Source organism: Homalodisca vitripennis, chromosome 8 (genome assembly GCF_021130785.1).
Source record: "Homalodisca vitripennis isolate AUS2020 chromosome 8, UT_GWSS_2.1, whole genome shotgun sequence".
Classification (NCBI taxonomy): Eukaryota; Metazoa; Arthropoda; class Insecta; order Hemiptera; family Cicadellidae; genus Homalodisca; species Homalodisca vitripennis.
The window spans coordinates 112849924-112872251 of record NC_060214.1 but is presented as its reverse complement, the minus strand read 5'-3'; the positions used below and the strand labels follow the sequence as shown (position 1 = coordinate 112872251).

At 37.3% G+C, this 22328-nt stretch overlaps 1 protein-coding gene across 4 annotated transcripts in view; it reads right to left on the bottom strand.

Annotated features, from left to right (window-relative positions):
* LOC124367913 (serine/arginine repetitive matrix protein 2-like) overlaps window positions 1–22328 on the bottom strand; it is a 163910-nt gene that overhangs the window by 64090 nt on the left and 77492 nt on the right. For 3 of the 4 annotated variants that reach the window (XM_046825112.1, XM_046825114.1, XM_046825115.1), the window contains exons 6-10: window positions 20497–20682; window positions 17610–17792; window positions 5837–5938; window positions 1931–2497; window positions 219–317 (exon numbers count right to left, since the gene is read on the bottom strand). In XM_046825112.1, the coding sequence (XP_046681068.1) occupies window positions 219–317; window positions 1931–2497; window positions 5837–5938; window positions 17610–17792; window positions 20497–20682 (1137 nt within the window). The remainder of the gene's footprint in view (window positions 1–218; window positions 318–1930; window positions 2498–5836; window positions 5939–17609; window positions 17793–20496; window positions 20683–22328) is intronic. The other variant, XM_046825113.1, reaches the window with a different exon arrangement.

Sequence of the window (22328 nt, the reverse complement as noted above, 5' to 3'; positions counted from 1 at the left end):
AACTTCTTTTTTCCCCCGACATGTTTTGGATCTCCTCAGACAGACGCTGACTCCAGTTCAGGAGTCAAGTCTGTGACACTGCCATATCCCAGATGCTGCACTAAGAGGAAGGCGAATTGGATCTGAACTCAACATTCACATTGAATCAAATTCCCACCATAAGTAATGTAAAACGTACATGATCTGTACAAACTTATATGAACGTTATGAGCAGTTACCTGACTCCTGTTGGTCTGCGGTGGTGAAGGAGGATGTACGCAGAATGAGGCCTGCGCGAGGGGCCTGGCTGCGCAGCGGCGCACTGTTAGCTGCGTTCTCTGTTAGTTCGGTACACCACCATCACAACACATTACTTTACACCATGCACAATTGCTAGGCTATGTTACAAAGGACTGGTCTAACAATTTTTTGTACGTTAGTAAACGTACTTAAAACATAGTACGTATGTATTACATACGAAGTAATAATGTATGTTTCGTTACAGTGGCCAACACAGCTCGGTCCTCAAGTTAATAAGTTATGCACATGGTCTTTGTTTACCATTCTTTCTTCTTCTTATTATTTTTTAATTTTTTAAGATTTGTTAGACTTCCCAAATAAAGTTGGTACTTTCAACTATAAAAAATTATATTGAAAGAGTAAAATGTACATATTTCCTTTATAAAACTTTAACCAGTTTCAACTTGTATTGGTACTTTTTAAGAATGTTTGGTGCAGACGGTTTTGTTGTTTGGTTGTGTGTGTTATTTTTGTTGTATTTTTGGGGGAAGGGTTGAAATAATCATACAGCTTAAAAGTATAATACTGCTAAAACTGCAGTAGTTGTGTAAGATCACTGTTGATAAAAATAATTTGCTGTACATTTGAAAGCGATTTAATTTCTTTAAAAAAAAACAAAAAAAATACTCAAACTCGAAAAATCACGAAAATGTAATTATTTGTAAATAAATTACTCTAAAAACGATCTTCAACCGGTTGGATTTAGCAGTTAACAATCTCATCAGTTAACAGTTCAGTAAGGAAGTTCAAGTCACACGACAGAGTTCGAGATGATAATGCAAAATAAAATACGGCTTCCCTTACAAGTATTTGTGAAAAAGAAAATAAGGAGGCAATACAATATAAAAAAGATTGAAATCTATTATTGCTAAAACATTGTTTTACCAGTCCTTAAGTCCTAACTAAAATGAATATATTTACACTGTTATAAATAATGGTTAAGAGTATATACATAAAATGTTCATGCCATTTAAACATATCATGATTCTTGCTTTTTTGTTACAAGTTACGAATTATTGTATTTTTAAAATGGTACCAAATATACAAACATTTTTCCAAACCTAATTTGTCTACATTGTCTTTGAACCTTATTAATTTTCACTTTTATTACTTTCAAATTTTATAACCTCATTAAAAGGATGAGTAACGTTTTCTGACCTCAAAGAATTACCACAACTTACTGAATAATTAATAGATATCAAACTAGCAATGGTAGATATTATACAATGGACAATTAGAAACCATATATTCATGCAATTATTAAAATACTACGTAGAAAAGTCAAATTAACAAATAACTAAGTTTAAATACTAAGAAACAGGATGCAATTTCAATATACACACTTTGTAATTGAGGAGTTGGATTAAAAATCAGGCAGTACAGTATTCTTGACAGAAGGTGCTGAAATGATTATAACAAAAATATCTCACTATGCATAAGAGTTTTTATATTTATTACTGTTATATACACATTTATTTTTATTTTAGAATTTATTTTTGAAATGGTTTTTGAAAAAAGGAGCCAAAGAAATTAGATTGGTTATGCTCCCCAAATCCTCAATCTGGATGACATTAAAGACTTTGCCTTGTTATCTTCTAACACCATGACATTCCTTTATACAAATCCATTCAAACGGAACTTTAGCCATTACCTGTTGCTTGTTGAAACTTATGCTGGAGTGCGCGTACGGAGTCTCCTCGCACAACCGTCTTCCGTTTGTCTTCCGCCGAGTCGTCCTCGCTGGACCTCTGCCTCCTCAGGCTCGGTGAGGAGGTCTTTGTCTGTCTTGTTGGCGTCGAAGACGTCCTCTTGGCCGAATCGGTCGAGGAGGTGTATCTCTGTGATGTGGAGGATACTCTGCTGATCTTCTGAACCTCCTCATCCTCCTCTTGGCTGGAGAACCTCTCGTTCCTCCGCTGTTCATCGTCTTCACTCGACGACTTCTGTGGTGAGCTCTTTCTGTTCGGGACCCTCTCAACAGATCTTCTTCCGGTGACTTCTTCCACATCCTTGGACTTGATGCTGCTCTTCCTTTCAGAGGTCTCATGGACATCCTCTATCTCGGTGATCTTGGGTCCGGACGCCCTGCGGCCGAGGGAAGTGGTGGTGGTGGTAACCTTGTTGATACCCTGGTCGTCCCCTTGGGGGCTCTGGTAAGTGTACTGTGTCCGGGTCACTTTTCCCACTGGCTCCTCTCCATTCTTGGCTGACAGTTCACCTGGAAGTCATAACCATTAAATGTAGACATCACCCATTCATAGCCTGACAGTGGAATCCACTGAACGGTTCTCTTGAATTCCAAGCGTATATAATTTTAAGATTTATTTAGAATTAAGCATTAACACTATTCAATTGTACAATATGAGTATGTGCGTGCGTGTGTGTGTGCGTGCGTGTGTGTGTGTGTGTGTGTGTGTGTGTGTGTGTGTGTGTGTGTGTGTCTGATTAAAGAAATTTTGACTTTGAAGCTAATTTCCTTGTAAAGACCTTGGTCATTTGTTTTGTGAATAGCAACCAAGAGCTCAAATACTGACTGGAACCTTTAGAAATTTGGGGAAGTAAGAGTTTAATGTTGAATCAAATCTTAAATTCAAGGTTCAAAATAAATACCCCAAAAATTGACTGATATATATGGTGCAGCTCTATGTATCTCAAAGCTGTAATCTGTAAATCCTTAAATTTATATGAGGGATTTTAATTTTTCCAAGTAACAGGCTATTGGTAGTATTGGTTCACGTGGATTTCATTTTTTTCTCTCTAATACAGCAGTAAAATAAGAAAAAATGTCTAACTTAACACCTTAAATAGAGCTAAGATTGTTCTTAAAGACAAATTTATTAGATCCAAATCTTTACTAATAATATCATCTACTATAGTCTGTTACTAAAGTTGCTTCCATATCAATAACTAAGCTAATACAGCGAACCTCCTTTTGGACATTAAAAGAATTCGCATCCCAGAATTCAAGTCCAAAGTAAAAGATTAATTTTAGAAATTGATTTATTAGAATTATATTTGTGTATAGCCTCTAAGTAATAAGTAGTTTTAAGTTTGACTTGAGTTACTCTGTAAAGCAGTTGTACATTGAGAGACTCTTGAAATAAAAGGTATTTTTATTTATTTAATACCTTGATTCTGTGAACTTTGACGAGTGAGTGCTACAGCGAATATACTACAGCCTCCAGCTAACAGCAGTGCTCCCGGCAACCACATCCATAGCAACAAAACCACAACCAACACAGAGCCTAGAGACGTCAGCTGATCCGTGGACAGGACCATGGTAGATGATGTCACTCACTTCACTGATAATTTAACTGTACCGTTTGGCAGTAATCCACAGACAGTTTGAACTGTCTTGGTTGACACGTAAAAATGTTTCTTTATCATAAAATTATAACCACCGATTAGTTCAGCAAAAGATTTATTTTTAAAAGTAATGTAACAGTCTTGTTGACTTCAGTCTATGCCCAGAAATACTGTTACTGAATACAAAAAGTTTTAATGATTCAACAAATATTTCTGTCTTCTATGCATTAAAACAACAAATAAAACTGAATGACATTAAATACAATTTATTAATTTTAACAATAAATTAATTTTCATAAAAATAAAAAATTCTAGGAACTTGTTAAGAACACTTTATTAACTTCTTTTTTATTAAAAATCGAATCATAAAATATTACAAAAGCAAAAAATGCAAAAAGGAATCAAAAATTGATATATAAATTAACAATCACTAAAATAAATAAATGCAATTTTAAAACGTGAGTGGGTATAAAATTACTAAATTGTTACTTGGAAAAAGAGTATTAAATGCAAATATTCACAAAAACGGAAAATCCACAAAGTCTATCTGGAGGCACGAACTGCTGACTGGGGTGGCACCATCACAGATTCGTAAACTGTTACAGTCACATAGTGGAGTAGAAACGACGAAGGGGGAAAGAAACAGGCGTTGGAACGAGTGAACTGCGAAAGACTCGAGAGCCGGTGGTCGGAGCGCTGTGAGATCTGGTAGGCAGCCAACGCGAAGACTCTATTTCCAGCGAAGAGACGGGCGCAGCCTCAAATACGCTAATCTCTCACTTTGCTAATTGCAGACAAAAACAAACCACTGGCAACTTTTGGACAAAAATAGCCTCCACTTCCAGCACGTGGAATGCTCTCCTGTCTAGTTCATTGGAGAAGTACATAATTTAACGTATTTGACATGATAATGTAGACATGTTTAATAATCAAACATCTATTTTTATAATCTATATGTGTTTACTTATATTTATGCAAAGCACAAATCATTCAAAAATAGTTCCCAAAATAAAAAAACTGTGAATTTTTGTACCAAAACACAAAAAAAAATTATTTAAGACATTTATTATTCAAATCAAATCTTCATTACTTAAAATTTTGGATTTAATAAATATAAACTGTTAAACTCAGAACACGTTTAATTGCATTTATTCCCAGTATTTTAGGTCATAAATTAGCAGAAAACAAGGAACTCATTACAAATTTCTGAATAAAACAACATAACGTTGCCAAGCTATGAAAGGCGATGCAAGCCAGAGGACTGTGGGGCTGAGAGTAGGAAGGGGGGACAAGATGAACAGCCGACAATAAAGCGGACAGCTGCTGGGCCATCACGTGAGAAGGTGTGCCAACTTTGCCAACCAAAACTGCCACTTCTGGCCCACTTCCTGGAGTAAAGCTTGGATTTCACAGTCACAAAGTGCATTAGAACACTGCAGTATCCCAAAGTTATTGCATTTTGTGAATGACTATCTTGTAACTTAACTTGACAGTTCAGGACCGTATATAATTACTTCAAAGTGATGTAACTTTGTCAAAATTAAGTAACATGGTAAGTTTAAATTTAAAAGTATTTCTAACTTCAACCAACCATTCTTTCCAGTTTACTGGAGGAATTTCATTCAGAGTACTTATTCAATGGTTTATGTGTTTTCTTGCTTAAATTTTATGGGTTCTTGTAACCAAAGCCTTTCAAATTTCATTTCAATGTTCATAAAGAATGTAGGATATTTGATTAGCACTTCTATTTGATTCACACCCACTATACTTCTATATCTTTATACTTCCAAACATTCCTAAACTTCCAAATAGCTGGATAAAGAACAAGATGTCCAATCTTTAGATCTCCAAAATCTCCCAAACTTCCAAATAGCTGAATAAAGAACAAGACGTCCAATCTTTAGATCTACAAAATCTTCCAAACTTCCAAATAGCTGGATAAAGCACAATACTTCCAATCTTTAGACCCCCAAAAATCTCCCAAACTTCCAAATAGCTGGATAAAGCACAAGACATCCAATCTTTAGACCCCCAAAGGCTCCTAAACTTCCAAATAGCTGGATAAAGCACAATACTTCCAATCTTTATACCCCCAAAAATCTCCCAAATTTCCAAATAGCTGGATAAAGCACAAGACGTTCAATCTTTAGATCTCCAAAATCTCCTAAACCTCCAAATAGCTGGATAAAGCACTATATTATGAGTACTAGTTCTTCAAAATTCAACAACAGACAGCTGGAAGGCAACTCACCTTGGATGACATCGCGGTTGAGAGACACAGTACCGTCACTGGACACTGTGCTACGAGAGGTGACGACAGTGTGCGAACTCTCCATCTCACTGCGCACAGTTCCTGCGACACAGAATACACAGTTAGCTTACATCGCCTGACAGGCTGATTGATATATTAGAATGTCAACACGTTCTAGTCTGTTTAAAATTAATTAAGACACATGTCTTGTTGCATGCGGATAACTTTATGACAAAACAGTAATGTTGAACATCCATAACTCGATTCGTAATAACCTTAAATATTGAGTTTTCAAATCCACTGCCAAAGACAATGATGAGAGTTGTAGAGTTATATGCAGTAAGATAGTTAAGAGAACAGAGAGCATAAAAGAAAAAGGTAGTCTATCGCTCAAGTCTGTGCACTGTGAAATGAAATGAAAAATGACTTTCTTCGAAGTTAGAACTATAAAGTCCTTTCTACCACTTAACCACCCTCTCTCCCCCCCTCTCTAGGGTCTTCTGTGATGTTATTGTAATAATAATTAGATTGTTCACTAACTATCTTCCCTCTATTAAAGTTTTTTTAAATGTCTAAGAATTGAGTTGTATGATTTTTAAATATCCTAGGTTATTTTGTTAGTTAATCACAATTTTTTGTTTTTTTTTTAATAGTGTTAAGAAGAAGGTTTTGATAAAATCTTTAGCATAATTCTTACTATCCACTGAAACAAAACTGTATTATCAATGTTTTATTTTATCATCTCCCAAACGTTGAGTTTGATAACTAATTTTGACTCGTTTGCAACTCAAATACATGATGTGTAAACAATGCCAGCAATCCAAAATTGCATGTGCAAGGCATGCAATATGTGTATTGGCTCATGAGTCATGTTACATGACAGGATACCAGTATCTCAAGATGGGGCATTATTATATATCAAATGCATTTCAATTAAAAAAAGAAAAACAATAATTGTGTCTTCTTGGCTCAAATTTAATTTACAGGTCCTTAGTGATTTTTCATCTTCATATAAACTGCAGAGCAACCCTTTCTAAAAAATGTTTAACAGAGAAACTGACATTGAGTGTAGGTTAACTTTTTTGCACCATGGCGGCAAAAGGTTAAATATCACCACTTGTAAAAAAACCTCAAATAAAATATTATCCCCAGGAGTTCAACTATTTCTTATTGTTTCCAAATACCACTAACACCTCACAAACTCAACTAAATGCAAGTTTCAAGTCAAAGTAAAGCGGCCTTCAAGCTATTGACGTCAATTGTGTATAAATAGCCACAACGCACGTCCACACTGACTGGCAGGTACGGGCCGTGAGTAACCATGAGCCCACTCGCACGCACTCCTCGCTGCCAACATAAACCCGCAGAGTACTGCAGGCATGTTTGTACTGGCCTCAGAGCTGCAGGTAAGTGCTTGAAAAACTCAACACGTGCGATAAACTGCTTCAAACTTGTTATAATTAGACCGCTGGATCAAAGAATTAGACTGTTACAATGCCACAGTATATTTAAACTCTACTTGATTGATTACATCACAAGTGCCTTAAAAAACTGTGTTGGGTCGTAAAATGTATTCCAAAATGGCATGGACCAGTTATGATTACTTCAAACACTATCAATATAGAAAAAGTTAATTTATTATTTGTATACTGCAATAGATATTTATGATAGATATAGTATATAGATTTAATAGATAAATAAACTGAAAATATGGTCTAAAGTTTTCTCCAGGAAGGTTATCCTGGATGTCATATAAGGAAAACTCAAGGGTACAACTAAAAACTGACGGTAGTAACCGGAAACGGATTCACAATACATTGTAATCTGCTGACCATCTGACTTCAGAAATCGTAGGTTTGATTGATCTCAGTTGTCCTGTTATTAACATGAGAAGATCCAAAGTAACCTTGTCAAGCTCTGAACTGGCCTCTTTGAGGAAGAGAGTTAAGGCTTTAATCAGGAAAGCAAAAACTTGGAGTACTTGGAAAACCTACCACAAGGTTCTTGCACTGTACAACCCCAAGGTCCGTACGACTAAGAGATTAGCCTGGAAGAAACTCTGCATCGACATCAATAATCTGCAGGGCTGTGCAATGCTTCAGAAGCTATTAGCAAAAAATCCCATCTCACCGCTTGGTGGTCTCAAGGATGATCAAGATATATATATATATATATATATATATATATATATATATTACTGAACCAGAGGGAGTTCTAAAAGTTATGATGGGAACACACTTTCCGGACTAAGTTTGGTGTGTTGTGTAGTAACCTTCAGAAGGATTGAGTGGCCGATTAACTCGTTTAGTCTATGTAAACGCTCCTGGGGGAGACGGAGTGAGACTGGTTTTCTTGCAGCGGGGGTTGGATATTCTCCTTCCCTGCTGTGGAAGCTGTTCAGGACCTCTGTGGCCCTTAGGTACATTCCTCTGTCCTGGAGGGTATCCAGGGTAGTGTTTACACCGAAGCAGGAGAGGTCTAGCATGGATCGACCTGTCCCTTAGGCCGATATGTCTGTCCTCCTTTCTTCTCAAAACCGTGGAGAAAGAAGATGGTTGCTATGTTTGTGTGGGAGGGATCTCTCTTTGAGCACCCTTCTACATCCAAATTAACATGCTTACACTCTTGGAAGATCATGCGACTCAGCCCTGCATCAACTAGTATGTAGGTTTGCAAAGGCGCTGGTAGCAAAAGAAGTAGCCATATTTGTCTTTCTGGACTTCGAAGGAGCTTTTGACAATACAGTCACTTAGGCGATTGTCAAAGCAGTGTCGAGACGTGGTATTGATGGTCAAATATGACTAAATAAACGCCTTACTCACAGATAGGGGGTTAACACCATTCTTATGGGAGCAAGCATCAGTGCAAAGACTACGAGGGGCTGTCCCCAGGGTGGTGTCCTTTCTCTTCTTGCGGACGACCTACTCCTGTATTTCAACAGTAGTGGTGTCTGCGCAGGGGTACACAGGGACATGGTGGAGAACTGGTGTGATGGATGGGCCTTACTGTGTGATGAAAAACTTTGAAAAAACCAAAACTGGAACATTTTGATGAAGCCTTATGGACATTGTTTTTTTTGTCAGGCAAAATCGTAAAGGAAAAACCCATAAAATTGCATGACAAGCTGGGAGGTGATCTACAAAGATTTAGCACTATTGAAGGGTGTCTACATAAATGGAAATTGTGTCATGGCATACAACATGTTATAATTGCGGGGGGGGAACTCTCAGCTGATGATAATGCTGCTAAAAAATGTATAGACAAATTTGAGAAGTTGGTCATAGAACAGAAACTTGTACCTAAACAAGTATATTATGTAGATGAAACAGGCCTAAATTACAAAATGCTTCAAAATACCACTCTGGCTGCTAAAAATGAGCCTGTGTTAGGAACAAAGCTTGCTAGAGACAGTCTCACAATTACAACTTGTAGCAATGCTGCAGGAAGCCACAAAATGTTGTTGTTCGTCATGGGGAAATCTAAGAAGCCAAGAGTGTTTAAAAAGCTAAACATGGCAACACTTCCAGTTTTCTATTGTAATCAATCATCTGTTTGGATGGATAGTCATTTGTTTAAGGAATGGTTTTTGATGAATTTGTCCCCTCAGTAAAAAAACATTTAAAGTCTAAAAAATTACCTGCTCGAGCTGTTTTGCTCTTAGATAACGCTCCCAGTTACCTCTCTGAATCTGAACTAAAGAAAGGAAACATCAAGGCTTCATTTTTACCGCCCCATGTTACACCTTTAATACAGCCTATGGATCAGGGTGTCATTGAGTGGCTAAAGAGATGATACAGAAGAAAATATGTCGGCTCTCTCATGGAAAAAAACAGAAGAAGACGTAACCTTTTTGAGGCAATGAAAAGTTTAAATATAAAAGATGCCATCTACATCGTTGCTGCAGCTTGGGATGAAATTAAATAAACCTCCATTCTAAAGGCTTGGAAAAAGATTTGGCCTTCATTGAAACAACAACAACCTGAGACTGATCATGAGCCAACTTCGACAGAAGCAGATGTTGAGACAGACAAAACAGAAACATAATCTACAAGTGCTTCAGCACGATCTCCAGAGGAAAGACATAGAAGAGTGGCTTGTTGAAGGTGATGTTTCGGAAGTTACAGCTAATGAAGATCTCAGCGACGGCCAAATCATTGCTATTGTACAGAACGAAGCCGAGGAAGAAGAAATTGATTTCGGATGAAGAGGAAACCACAAGTAACAACGTAGGGAGTCATTCTGCTGCTAAAGACGCCTTCGACGTTGCGCTGAAATTCATCGCGGAACATCTAAATACAACCCCGATGGATGTATTTTGGGCAAAAAAAATGGAGAGACACATCTGCAAGGTCAAAATTGAAACAAAAATCTATTACTGAATTCTTAAATTAAGTACTGTACATTCGCTTAGATTTTATTCTCGATTTCATTTCATTTAAACACTGTAAATGTTTGAAATTTTGTCAGCAACATACGAATGCTGGTATTTATAAGTACAATAAAGTTGTTTGCTTATTGTAGCACACTGCATACATGTAGTTTTTTACACTTGGGAAAGTTGTTTTTTGCTCCTCCCAATCCCGACCATGGCTCGGTCCCGTCATGGTTGTATATAAGAGGTTCTACTGTATATATACAGTGGAACCTGGCTAATTCGAACTTCTATAATTCGAAATCTTCTTTAATTCGAATATTTATATTGGTCCCTAGCATTTTCTATATAAGTAATGTAAAAATATCGTGGTTAATTCGAAGTTTATTTTGGATAATTCGAACTTTTTATTCGAACCCGATGCCGATTTTAAAGTGGAAAGATTCGCGAAAAGACGCTGCACTCTCTCTATTCGCAAGGCACTTGCTTCAAGGCCATTGGACACAAATCTAGCCACCCTCCCGCCAGGCCGGCCGGCTCGGCTGTATGCTTCCGCGCCTATTGTTTTGTAGACGTGACTCATCGCGACTGGCACAAGCTCCGCTGCCTGCAAGATCACTCCACCCCACCCACTCCACTCCTCACCAGCTGTTTGTTTTGTAAATTGATTCAACCGTTAGTTTCACGTGGTTAGTCTATCTTGACAACTGTGCGGGTGTGTGAACTTTCTCGCTTGTCGTTTGTTTACATACAGTGCTGTATGTCTTCCGTAATTTTACATAAGATTTGTTAGTGTTTGACTCTTTGTTCGTTGAGCAAAATGTCGTCACCTCGTAATCCTCGAACATACAAAACTTTGTCTTTGGCTCAAAAAATAGCGGCAATCAAAGAAGTAGAGAAGGGGGTTAAGAAAAAATCTGAGATTGCCAAGGACTTTGGAATTCCTCCTAACACATTGTCCACCTACTTAAAGAATAAAGAAAAAATTCTCGGGAGTGAATGTGACAACATTAAAGACCGGAAAAGGTTAAGGGAGCCAGAAAATCCAGATTTGGACAATTGTGTTTTAAAGTGGTTCAAACAAACTAGGGATAAGAAGATTCCAGTGAGTGGTCCTCTCATAAGAATCAAAGCTGAACAATTTGCTACTGAATTGGGGAAAAAAGATTTTAAGGCTAGTACAGGGTGGCTTGACGGCTTCAAATATCGCAACAAAATTTCGTTCAAATCCATTTGTGGTGAAAGTGGAAGCGTTAATCAACAAGAAGCCAACCAATGGAAAACAGATTTTGGAGGAGATGATTCAGGATCGGGATGAAAGGGACATCTTCAATGTTGATGAAACGGGACTTTTTTTTAAATGCACCCCTGACAAAACACTCGCATTTAAAGAAGAAAAATGCCACGGAGGAAAACTGAGTAAAGAGAGAATTACTCTCCTGGTTGGTGCAAACATGGACGGATCAGAAAAGCTGCCTTTACTAATGATTGGCAAGTCGGCTAGTCCCCGTTGTTTCAAGAACGTCAAATCAAAACCAGTGGAGTATGTGAACAGCGCAAGAGCTTGGATGACCAGTCACCTTTTTGAGAAATGGTTGTTGAACTTAGACAAAAAGTTCATAAAAGAAAAACGAAAAGTTATCTTGTTTATAGACAACTGTACTGCGCACAACACGATTCCAGTAATGGAAAATGTTAAAGTAATTTTTTTCCCTGCCAATATGACTTCGGTTGTCCAGCCTATGGACCAGGGATCATAAAAAATCTAAAACATTTTTACAGACGTTTATTGGTTGAGTACGTACTGACTGAAGATTGTGACGCCCTATAAAAATCAAGTTAAACATTCTTCAAGCCTCTCGCATGTGCAAGAAAGCTTGGGACAAAGTAACGCCCGAAACGATCAAACATTGCTTTAAAAAAGCTGGTTTTGTAAAAAAGGAGGACGACGCCGAAAAAGCCAACGACATTATAGCGGAAGCGTTACCTTCAGTTGACGGCTGGGAGGACGTCATTACTGACCCTGCCATCTCTTTTGAAGATTTTGTCAACGTGGATGAAGATGTTGCAGTATGTGGTGAGATAACAGACGCGGAGATCATCGCTGAAGTGCTCAACAATACACAAGATGGCGACATGGCATCGAGTGACGAAGACGGTGAGTCATCAGTTGGGGCGGAAATAAACGTTCCGAGTGCGGCCGAAGCAGCACATCACATCATGGAACTTAGACGTTTTTTTGAAAGTAAAAATGACGTAAGTGAGTCTATTTTCAATTCATTGAATATGGTAGAATCTTTTGTCACTTTCTGAAAGACTTAACGTTCGAAAACAATTGAAGATTTCCGACTTCTTTAGAAAAAATTAAATAATATTGTACTGCATAATGTTTCTTATCACCATTCAACTTATTTTCTTTTATTCATAAACATATACTGTAATTGTGTATTTTTTAGACAATTCATGATTCAATTTTGCACTGTTTTGCCTCACTTTGCTTAGTAGAAATGCATATAAAAACATACATTTACAACCATTCATGTCATTTTCAATAAAGGTTTTCAGCAAAGATGTGAAGTGTCATTATTTTAAGCCTTTAATTCTTAACTTTTTTAATTCGAATTTTTTGGATAATTCGAATTTTTTTATTGGTCCCTTGAGATTCGAATTATCCAAGTTCCACTGTATATATATATAAAATTATATTATTTTAAGTAAATTTAATAGTCTTAATCTAATTATTTTTGTGCTATTAATTGTTAATTTATTTGTTGACTTGATTTATTCATGTACACAATAGAAACTTGTGTAAATAAAAATTCAGTTCAATTCAATAGGTGGGACGAGGAAGGGGTAGTAGTATCATAACACAAACAGATAAAAATCCCAACAGTGTTTCCCAATAGGCTCTACTAGAGACAATAACCAGATCCTTTGGACATGACTAAACTGGCATCGCTTCAGTTATCAGAGCAATATACGACCACTGCCAATCCACTTTCATTTCACACTCCTTAAAAAATTTGCAAGTGCCCCTGGTTTATTTTTCAATTAATTCTTTTACAATATTCTCTTTCTTGACTATATAACCCATACCACTTTGATGATCTTATCTTTTATAATGTTCTTTAAGTTATCGGAATTCTATAATCACGTTTAGTGTCCATTTTTGGTTAGTATACTTAAATTTTTCAAACATTTAAAAATATATTGTTCATGATCATACAAAATTAATACGGTTTTTAAATCAAGTTTACAAACGTAGTTCATTTAATGTATGTTCAGGATTTTGTTCCTTAAATGCTGTATTTTTTATGTTTAATATGTTTTTAAGTTAAGTATTACTTAAATACTTTTCGTAATATGTACAGAATCATAAAACGAAATTTCAGGTAGATTTTTTTATACAAAATTGATCTATTGTATGTGAAAGCACTTACAGAAAATTTCTATATAACTTCACCTAACATGATCTCCTTCATATAGCAAACCTATGGCAACAATAGCTCTGCCACAAAAAGCCCAAACAGCTCTTGTACAAAAATCAAATTTGTAAATGTCATATTTAAAATAGTTGGCTAACTTTGTAACATGTTGTTTTAATATGACGACCGTTCAAACTTAAAAAATTCCAAATCTTTATTACAATGGGCCTAGAGAAAATTATTTGCACAATTAAGTTGGAATCTTGTATTTCTAAAACAAACCATTAATATTTCAGCTGTCACAAAATCGACCTACTTCTTCAGACTGGGACACAAGGACTATTTTACTAAAATTTTTCATACTTTTCATTAAATCCTTTAATATTGTATGTACGATTAAATTTTAAGAAAACAGTCTTCATTTGTTTATTTTATTCGACTTTTTCAGTTACAGAGATCTATATTTCTAGAGGATTGACGGAAATGTGATCAAACTGCAATAAACCAGTGATATCTTTTATCTCCAAGTTCAAAAGAGTATTATCTCTATGTATTTTCCTGGAGGACTAAAATAACTTATGAAGCAATCTTTAGTATGACTCTCAAGTCAATAGCACAATAAAGTGTAGTACGAGTATTATATGATGTACAACTATGGGGTTATATTCAGGCCGTGTTACATTACAATTATTATGGCTTCCTATAAAAGTGCCTATGAATAGACGGCAGAGGAAAGAAGTTGCTGTTCTTATCACAGTTTATTGGACCAATTTATCTGTAGCAGTATCAGTTTCTTTGAATAGCTCTCTCTGGAAAAGACACAGTAAGAGGTATAAAAGTCTTGGAATCAATATAAGGGCTGTCAGTGGTGTATCTAAGGGGGGGGGTATCACAGGGGTCATGACTCCTCCCCAAATATTTTTAAAATATAGATTTTTAGTTTCCGTTTCATACAAAAAATAAATTTTAGACTAAAAAAATTGTTTTAAGAGATGTATTTTTAAATTTTCCGGGGAAGGGTCATTCGCGGACTCTATTTCATGGCACGTATTCCAAATCCCCCAGTAAAGTTATGAACCCTCCCTAACTTCATGCTAAATCCACCCCTGAGGTCTGTTAGGTCTCAATACAATTTTGCGATACTTTAGAGCCAATTTAATTTTGCAAAACTACAAATCTTACGTTACTTCTTAGGAAAGTTTAGAAAATTTCATGTCCCAAAAATGTGGTTTTCTCTGCTTTTCAAATAATTCAGTTCGGGACGAATATCAAATAAGTCTAAGTGCATACCACCAGTTTATACACCTTTGAACTAACCTGTATTATAAGGAAATTTTAATATTAAGTTTTCTCAGAATTTAGACCCTATTACGCTTTGTTTAGTCACTTCTAAACTGATTTTACTTAGGATGTAATCCCTTGTAATGATTTTGAACATGAGGTTTAATTTTAATTCCTAAGCTTACTTGGGCCACCTTGACTGTCTAGACTTTCCAGGTTGAAACCAAAACAAAAATTGTTAACACAATTGAGACAATTTCGGCTACTCTGTGGAGTGCTATATTCAGTCAACAGATTTATTTTTAAGTCTAATCCATGGTTCCTAACAACAAATCATCAAAAATAAAATGTTGTCGAACTTTTAATTTTTACTGAGCGATTTAAAAATTTTAAGAATTAAGTAAATGTTGTTTAATATACAACAAATTCTAAGTATCACATAAAACATAAAGGTTAAGATACTTACTCGTACTTTTACAAAGATAATTATTTCACAGCTGAAAGAAGGGAAACAAAAAAAGTAACTATGAGTTAAAAAAAGTATGAATAGTTATTTTAAGAGCTGGCTGTATTGATACTATCTTGAGCTTTTACCTCATAAGAGTAATACTAAACTTCAAACACTGCTGCTACACTCTTATTATTGGACATAGAATTAGAAGAGGTGCCACACTTTAAAGACTAAACACATTTTATTTTTTCTTATAAAGTGCATAATTATTTAATACTCAAACAATGATGTACAAAAAAGAGATTTTCTTTCTGAATAACCAATACTTTTACTTTTCTTGTAAAGTGTGTACTTTTTCAATATTTGACCCTGCAACTGACAGAATCGTAATTTGCGATGCATTAACATCATCCACTTATTATGTCATCTTTTGAACAATATTCATTTAAATCGTAATAAACGTTGTAATAGGCAGATCCAGCGCTCTCTTCTAATGTTCTCACTTCACAAAACGTTCTTTTTATTTTACTGGCCACTAAAATCTAAAGACGTGTGATGCTCTATGCAATTTTGACAGCTGCTGTTGTTTGAGTCAACTGGATTCTGGTGTTTTTAGTTTTAAGTTGTTTTTGTTCTATAGTATAAATAAACATTTTGTTAATCAGCATAACAACTCAGACATAGTGATTTATATGGGCTGCAGAGAACAAAATACTGTAGTAAATAAATCAACTTCGGAGCATGATATATCTATGAATTTAAAGATAAACCAAATTTTTATTTTTTTTATAATAAACTATATTTTATTCTGAATAAAATTATACATAAGAAACTTTAGTTTTTAGTAGTAACTGATTTTGCAGTTAAGTTTTTGTTTAACTAAGTGCAAGTCGTGGAATACACTCCTCTGGGGCAGGAGGTGATGAGGACAGCCGCCCTAAGTACAATGAAGCTTCTAGGAACAAAGGTAATAAAAACTACCACCTCAGAAGGTCACATGAAAATAACCCAGGAATTTCCTGAGGCTGAAATGCTAACCAATGTTTCAGTAGCAATGGTTAAGAAATACTCCTTTGAAAAACCATATACAGTCCCCATTGAAGAAAGGGAGAAATGGATTAAAAGGAGGACTACCCTACAAAAGGAGTCCAGAAGTTTTATACAGATGGTTTATGCCTTAACTCTAGGGCGGGATTCGGAATATACGGACTAGCAGTGTCCCTGGGAAAACATACCACGGTCTTCCATGTGGAAGTAATGGCAATTGAATCATGAGCCAGAAGACTCATACAAATGAGGCTAAAAGGAGCAAAATACTTAATACTTTCTGACAGTCAGGCTGCACTGAAGGCACTTGATACCTGTTCGTTTGATTTGAAAGCAGTCTGGGAATGCAAGAATGCTCTGGTAGAACTTGGATAAGGAAAGTAGAGTAACACTCGGTTGGGTACCGGGTCATGAAGGCATTCATGGAAATGAAAAAGCAGACATCCTCGCCAAAAAGGGAGCGGAGTCTGTTATGATGGGGCCAGAGCCGGGTTTGCGGGTTGCTCCTACAGCAAAGCTCCTGTAAAACAATGGGAAAAGAGGACAGGATACTTTAATTGGAGTAGAGCCTCAGGATTAAGGCAATAAAAAATGTTTGTCTCTCCTTTTGCTTAAGGGTGGGTATCTCTTCTAGATCAGAGTAAGGAGGATATAAGAATGATAATAGGGATGCTGACAGGACATATCCCCCTTAGAAAACACCTCATGAAGATGGGCCTTAGCCAGACTGATGAATGCAGACTCTGTGGAGAATAGGAATCAGCAGAGCATATTTGGCTAAACTGTCATATCTAAAATTCGGAAAAGATCCTAGAGGCATATCTCCTCAGCCCTAAGGACATCAGAGAACAGGAGCCCTCAAATCTAATCAGCTTCTGTTAAGTCTCAGATTCTGAGGACATAAGTATAAGTTAGGGAGGCGCAAAGGTCCTTTTAGGACTAAGTGCGGGGACAATCGTCTCTTTCCCTTCAGGGGAAAAAATTCACGGGGGTTTAAAAGCTGCCAGTTAAGGCTAAAATGCATGCCATTTCTAGAGTTAAATGAAGTAAAAAAAGTTTGAACTTTTCATAAATAACCAATAAAAGTATCAAAACGCTAAAGTTGAGATCTGCATCTAAGTGGCCGGTTGGCTGAAAAATTATTTTGACACTAATCTAACGATAAAATAATCTAACTTGGTAATGTAATTCACTGACCTGCAGTGTTAGCGATGTTCTCATGCTTCTGTATGATGGACCTCAAACTAAGGCCTCGATTGAGGCTGTTGACCTCGGCCAGGTGGCCCTGACCGCTCTGCTCCTCCTCCTGGAGGATAAAGCTGTCCCTCAACTTGGCCTTCGGCTTTTGCCTCGGTTGGTCTTGAGGTCCATTGGTTTCTCCTGTACAAGAATTAAATAATGCTTGTGATTAACATAAATAATAGAACAGTTAAAATTAACAAATTTATATAGAGAATTTCATCACATAAAAATAACAATACGATTACACTTAAACAATAACAAATATATTTGTATAAAAAAGTCTAATTTTTTTCTTTTTTAAAACAAATTTAAAGTAACACAATGAATTATAAATCTTAAGATAGTAACCAACTTAGGACAACTGAAGTACATAAAAATTAGACCCAATCATCTACAATCGCATCCAATACTATTGATTAATTATTCCTCAATAATCAAAAGCTAGCATCTTACCTGTGGCTACCGACATTCTTCAAAACTACTAGGTAACAGAATATCTACGAATTGGTGCAGCGTGATGTTTTGCTAAGATTTTTCAGAATCACATAGTAGACTGACTTCAGCTGGCACACTCAAAATTTCACTTCCACTGGCTCTAGAGTCAGTGCTTTAGTGGCCTTCTCTTGGCTTTGAGCAATCACTTTAACTTATCTCAAGATACTCACTGAAAACTTTCTCGTGCCGCTCCACCAGCTCTCTCAGTTGTGTAGATGTCTGTTCTGGCATGGTGGCTTCCACTGGCTCCTGGGCTCTCTTCCCTTGGCTTTGAACATCCATTCTAACTTATCTCAAGATACTCACTGACAACTTTCTCGTGCCGCTCCACCAGCTCTCTCAGTTGTTTAGATGTCTGTTCTGGCATGGTAGCTTCCACTGGCTCCTGGGCTATCTTCCCTTGGCTTTGAACGTCCATTCTAACTTATCTCAAGATACTCACTGACAACTTTCTCGTGCCGCTCCACCAGCTCTCTCAGTTGTGTAGATGTCTGTTCTGGCATGGTGGCTTCCACTGGCTCCTGGGCTCTCTTCCCTTGGCTTTGAACATCCATTCTAACTTATCTCAAGATACTCACTGACAACTTTCTCGTGCCGCTCCACCAGCTCTCTCAGTTGTGTAGATGTCTGTTCTGGCATGGTAGCTTCCACTGGCTCCTGGGCTATCTTCCCTTGGCTTTGAACGTCCATTCTAACTTATCTCAAAATAGTCATTGACAACTTTCTCGTGCCGCTCCACCAGCTCTCTCAGTTGTGTAGAAGTCTGTTCTGGCATGGTGGCTTCAACTGGCTCCTGCGGTCTCTTCCCTTGGCTTTGAGCATCCATTCTAACTTATCTCAAGATACTCACTGACAACTTTCTCGTGCCACTCCACCAGCTCTCTCAGTTGTGTAGATGTCTGTTCTGGCATGGTAGCTTCCACTGGCTCCTGGGCTATCTTCCCTTGGCTTTGAACGTCCATTCTAACTTATCTCAAAATAGTCATTGACAACTTTCTCGTGCCGCTCCACCAGCTCTCTCAGTTGTGTAGAAGTCTGTTCTGGCATGGTGGCTTCAACTGGCTCCTGCGGTCTCTTCCCTTGGCTTTGAGCATCCATTCTAACTTATCTCAAGATACTCACTGACAACTTTCTCGTGCCACTCCACCAGCTCTCTCAGTTGTGTAGATGTCTGTTCTGGCATGGTAGCTTCCACTGGCTCCTGGGCTATCTTCCCTTGGCTTTGAACGTCCATTCTAACTTATCTCAAGATACTCACTGACAACTTTCTCGTGCCGCTCCACCAGCTCTCTCAGTTGTGTAGATGTCTGTTCTGGCATGGTGGCTTCCACTGGCTCCTGGGCTCTCTTCCCTTGGCTTTGAACATCCATTCTAACTTATCTCAAGATACTCACTGACAACTTTCTCGTGCCGCTCCACCAGCTCTCTCAGTTGTGTAGATGTCTGTTCTGGCATGGTAGCTTCCACTGGCTCCTGGGCTATCTTCCCTTGGCTTTGAACGTCCATTCTAACTTATCTCAAAATAGTCATTGACAACTTTCTCGTGCCGCTCCACCAGCTCTCTCAGTTGTGTAGAAGTCTGTTCTGGCATGGTGGCTTCAACTGGCTCCTGCGGTCTCTTCCCTTGGCTTTGAGCATCCATTCTAACTTATCTCAAGATACTCACTGACAACTTTCTCGTGCCACTCCACCAGCTCTCTCAGTTGTGTAGATGTCTGTTCTGGCATGGTAGCTTCCACTGGCTCCTGGGCTATCTTCCCTTGGCTTTGAACGTCCATTCTAACTTATCTCAAAATAGTCATTGACAACTTTCTCGTGCCGCTCCACCAGCTCTCTCAGTTGTGTAGAAGTCTGTTCTGGCATGGTGGCTTCAACTGGCTCCTGCGGTCTCTTCCCTTGGCTTTGAGCATCCATTCTAACTTATCTCAAGATACTCACTGACAACTTTCTCGTGCCACTCCACCAGCTCTCTCAGTTGTGTAGATGTCTGTTCTGGCATGGTAGCTTCCACTGGCTCCTGGGCTATCTTCCCTTGGCTTTGAACGTCCATTCTAACTTATCTCAAAATAGTCATTGACAACTTTCTCGTGCCGCTCCACCAGCTCTCTCAGTTGTGTAGAAGTCTGTTCTGGCATGGTGGCTTCAACTGGCTCCTGCGGTCTCTTCCCTTGGCTTTGAAACGCCCATTCTAACTTATCTCAAGATACTCACTGACAACTTTCTCGTGCCGTTCCACAAGCTCTCTCAGTTGTGTAGAAGTCTGTTCTGGTATGGTGCCTTCCAATGGCTCCTGCGGTCTTTTCCCTTGGCTTTGAGCATCCATTCTAACTTATCTCAAGATACTCACTGACAACTTTCTCGTGCCGCTCCACCAGCTCTCTCAGTTGTGTAGAAGTCTGTTCTGGCATGGTGGCTTCCACTGGCTCCTGGGCTCTCAGAGCTTTCAGTCCCCCAAACAGTGGTCTTCCCTTCGCGTCACACACGGGCTCCTGCACCTCTTGATGTTCCTGTTCCCTTCTCACCTCCACCTCATCTGCAATAAAATACTCGGGTCAGATTCCATGGTTGACAACAAATGGTGGTAGAAGTGTCCTAACTAAACCTTAAGTTACGAGATACGTCTAGGATTAGTTCCCTATATATTAGTATATTTCACCCAAATTTTCAGGAAATTATCTATCCTGAAATGTACATCAGCACCACAATTTAGTATTGACAATGATGTCTTAATATCAAAATACTTAGGTATAGACAGTGATTGTCCTGACAGATTATTGGACAAGTTACAACTTTGATTATAATAAATGTGTCAGTCTCGAGGTCTAAATAATTAACAGCATTCATTAAACCTACCGCATTTTTGGATTTTTCTCCGCTGAAGAACTTGAGTAGGACATTATTTGTTTTACTATCCAAGACGCAGTCAATAAATTATAGACTTCATTTCTTCCACTTTCTTCTCATGTGGATCTATTGAAACTACTTAAATATTTTTTTAAACCTTCCTAACAAATAAAGAATACTATATGATGGGAGTGTTTATATAGGTATTTGAATTAAACCCATTATTTTCATCACTTTTCTCAAAAAAAACATAGTACTCTTTAATTTTCTTGTAAGGAAAGTTACCAAAATTAATTACGTCAAGCAAAGACCAACTGTGCTATTGCGATGCGACTAAGTATTTGGTTGGTCTCGAAAGATTATTTTGCCTTGGTGCAGAAAATTTGTCAATATCTAATTCCAATTTTCCAATTCTGTGTCTTGCTTCTTCTTTCGCTCATCATTAGTACACTCCAATTTACACCTTTCTTTTTTAGGTCATTTTGTGTATATGGGACAGGGGATCCGAGGGTTAGAATTTTGTCTTGGCACGAAACAGTCAATGGCATATTCAGGATAAATCCGTAAAACAATGAAACATTTCCTATGACAGCCCATGTTTTTGAGGTGTGAGAGGAAATAAAGTAAAAAAAAAACATGTATTTTGAACAAAAAGCTTTTGGATCTATTCAATAATTAATTATGATAAGCAATGATAAAATAAAAAGTAATGAAACACTGTGTTACCTGATTTAGGTCCGTAAATAAATAACGTGTTCAATTGATCAATTTCGTAAAAATATAGTTCTTTTTAAATAATCTACATTTTTATGTTACGTTACCGTACTTTACTTAAAACTTTCTTCGTTTAAAACCCTCTATTCAAGTACATTATTGGAAATGTTAAATGTTATTTTTCTAAAATTAATTGTATATTATGTACTTCGGTGTTAGAGCTGCAGTATGTAACTCTTATAATACTGCAGACGAATTCCAAGAGAGAACTACTTCCATACTTGAGCACTCCTCTTAAACTTGTTGATTAATCAAGATAGGTGAATGTTCTCCTTGACATTAAATGTTATGGACTTGTCCTAGAAAAAGTCATTAGCTCAATAACAGGTAGCAGCATGTTCTGGTGGTTATTGCAGAGTGCAGAATTACCACTAAATCTGCATCTATAACTGGAAACGACAGCTTACGCCATCTTTCTGCAGTCAGTCAGTTTCATGGATCCTTGCGATAACACTTTGTAGCAAATAAACAAAGGTGTTTTTGTAGAAACACTGTTAAACATCATAATATATAGATGTAAAAGATAATTCAGAAATTTATAAAGATATTTACCTTTCGTGT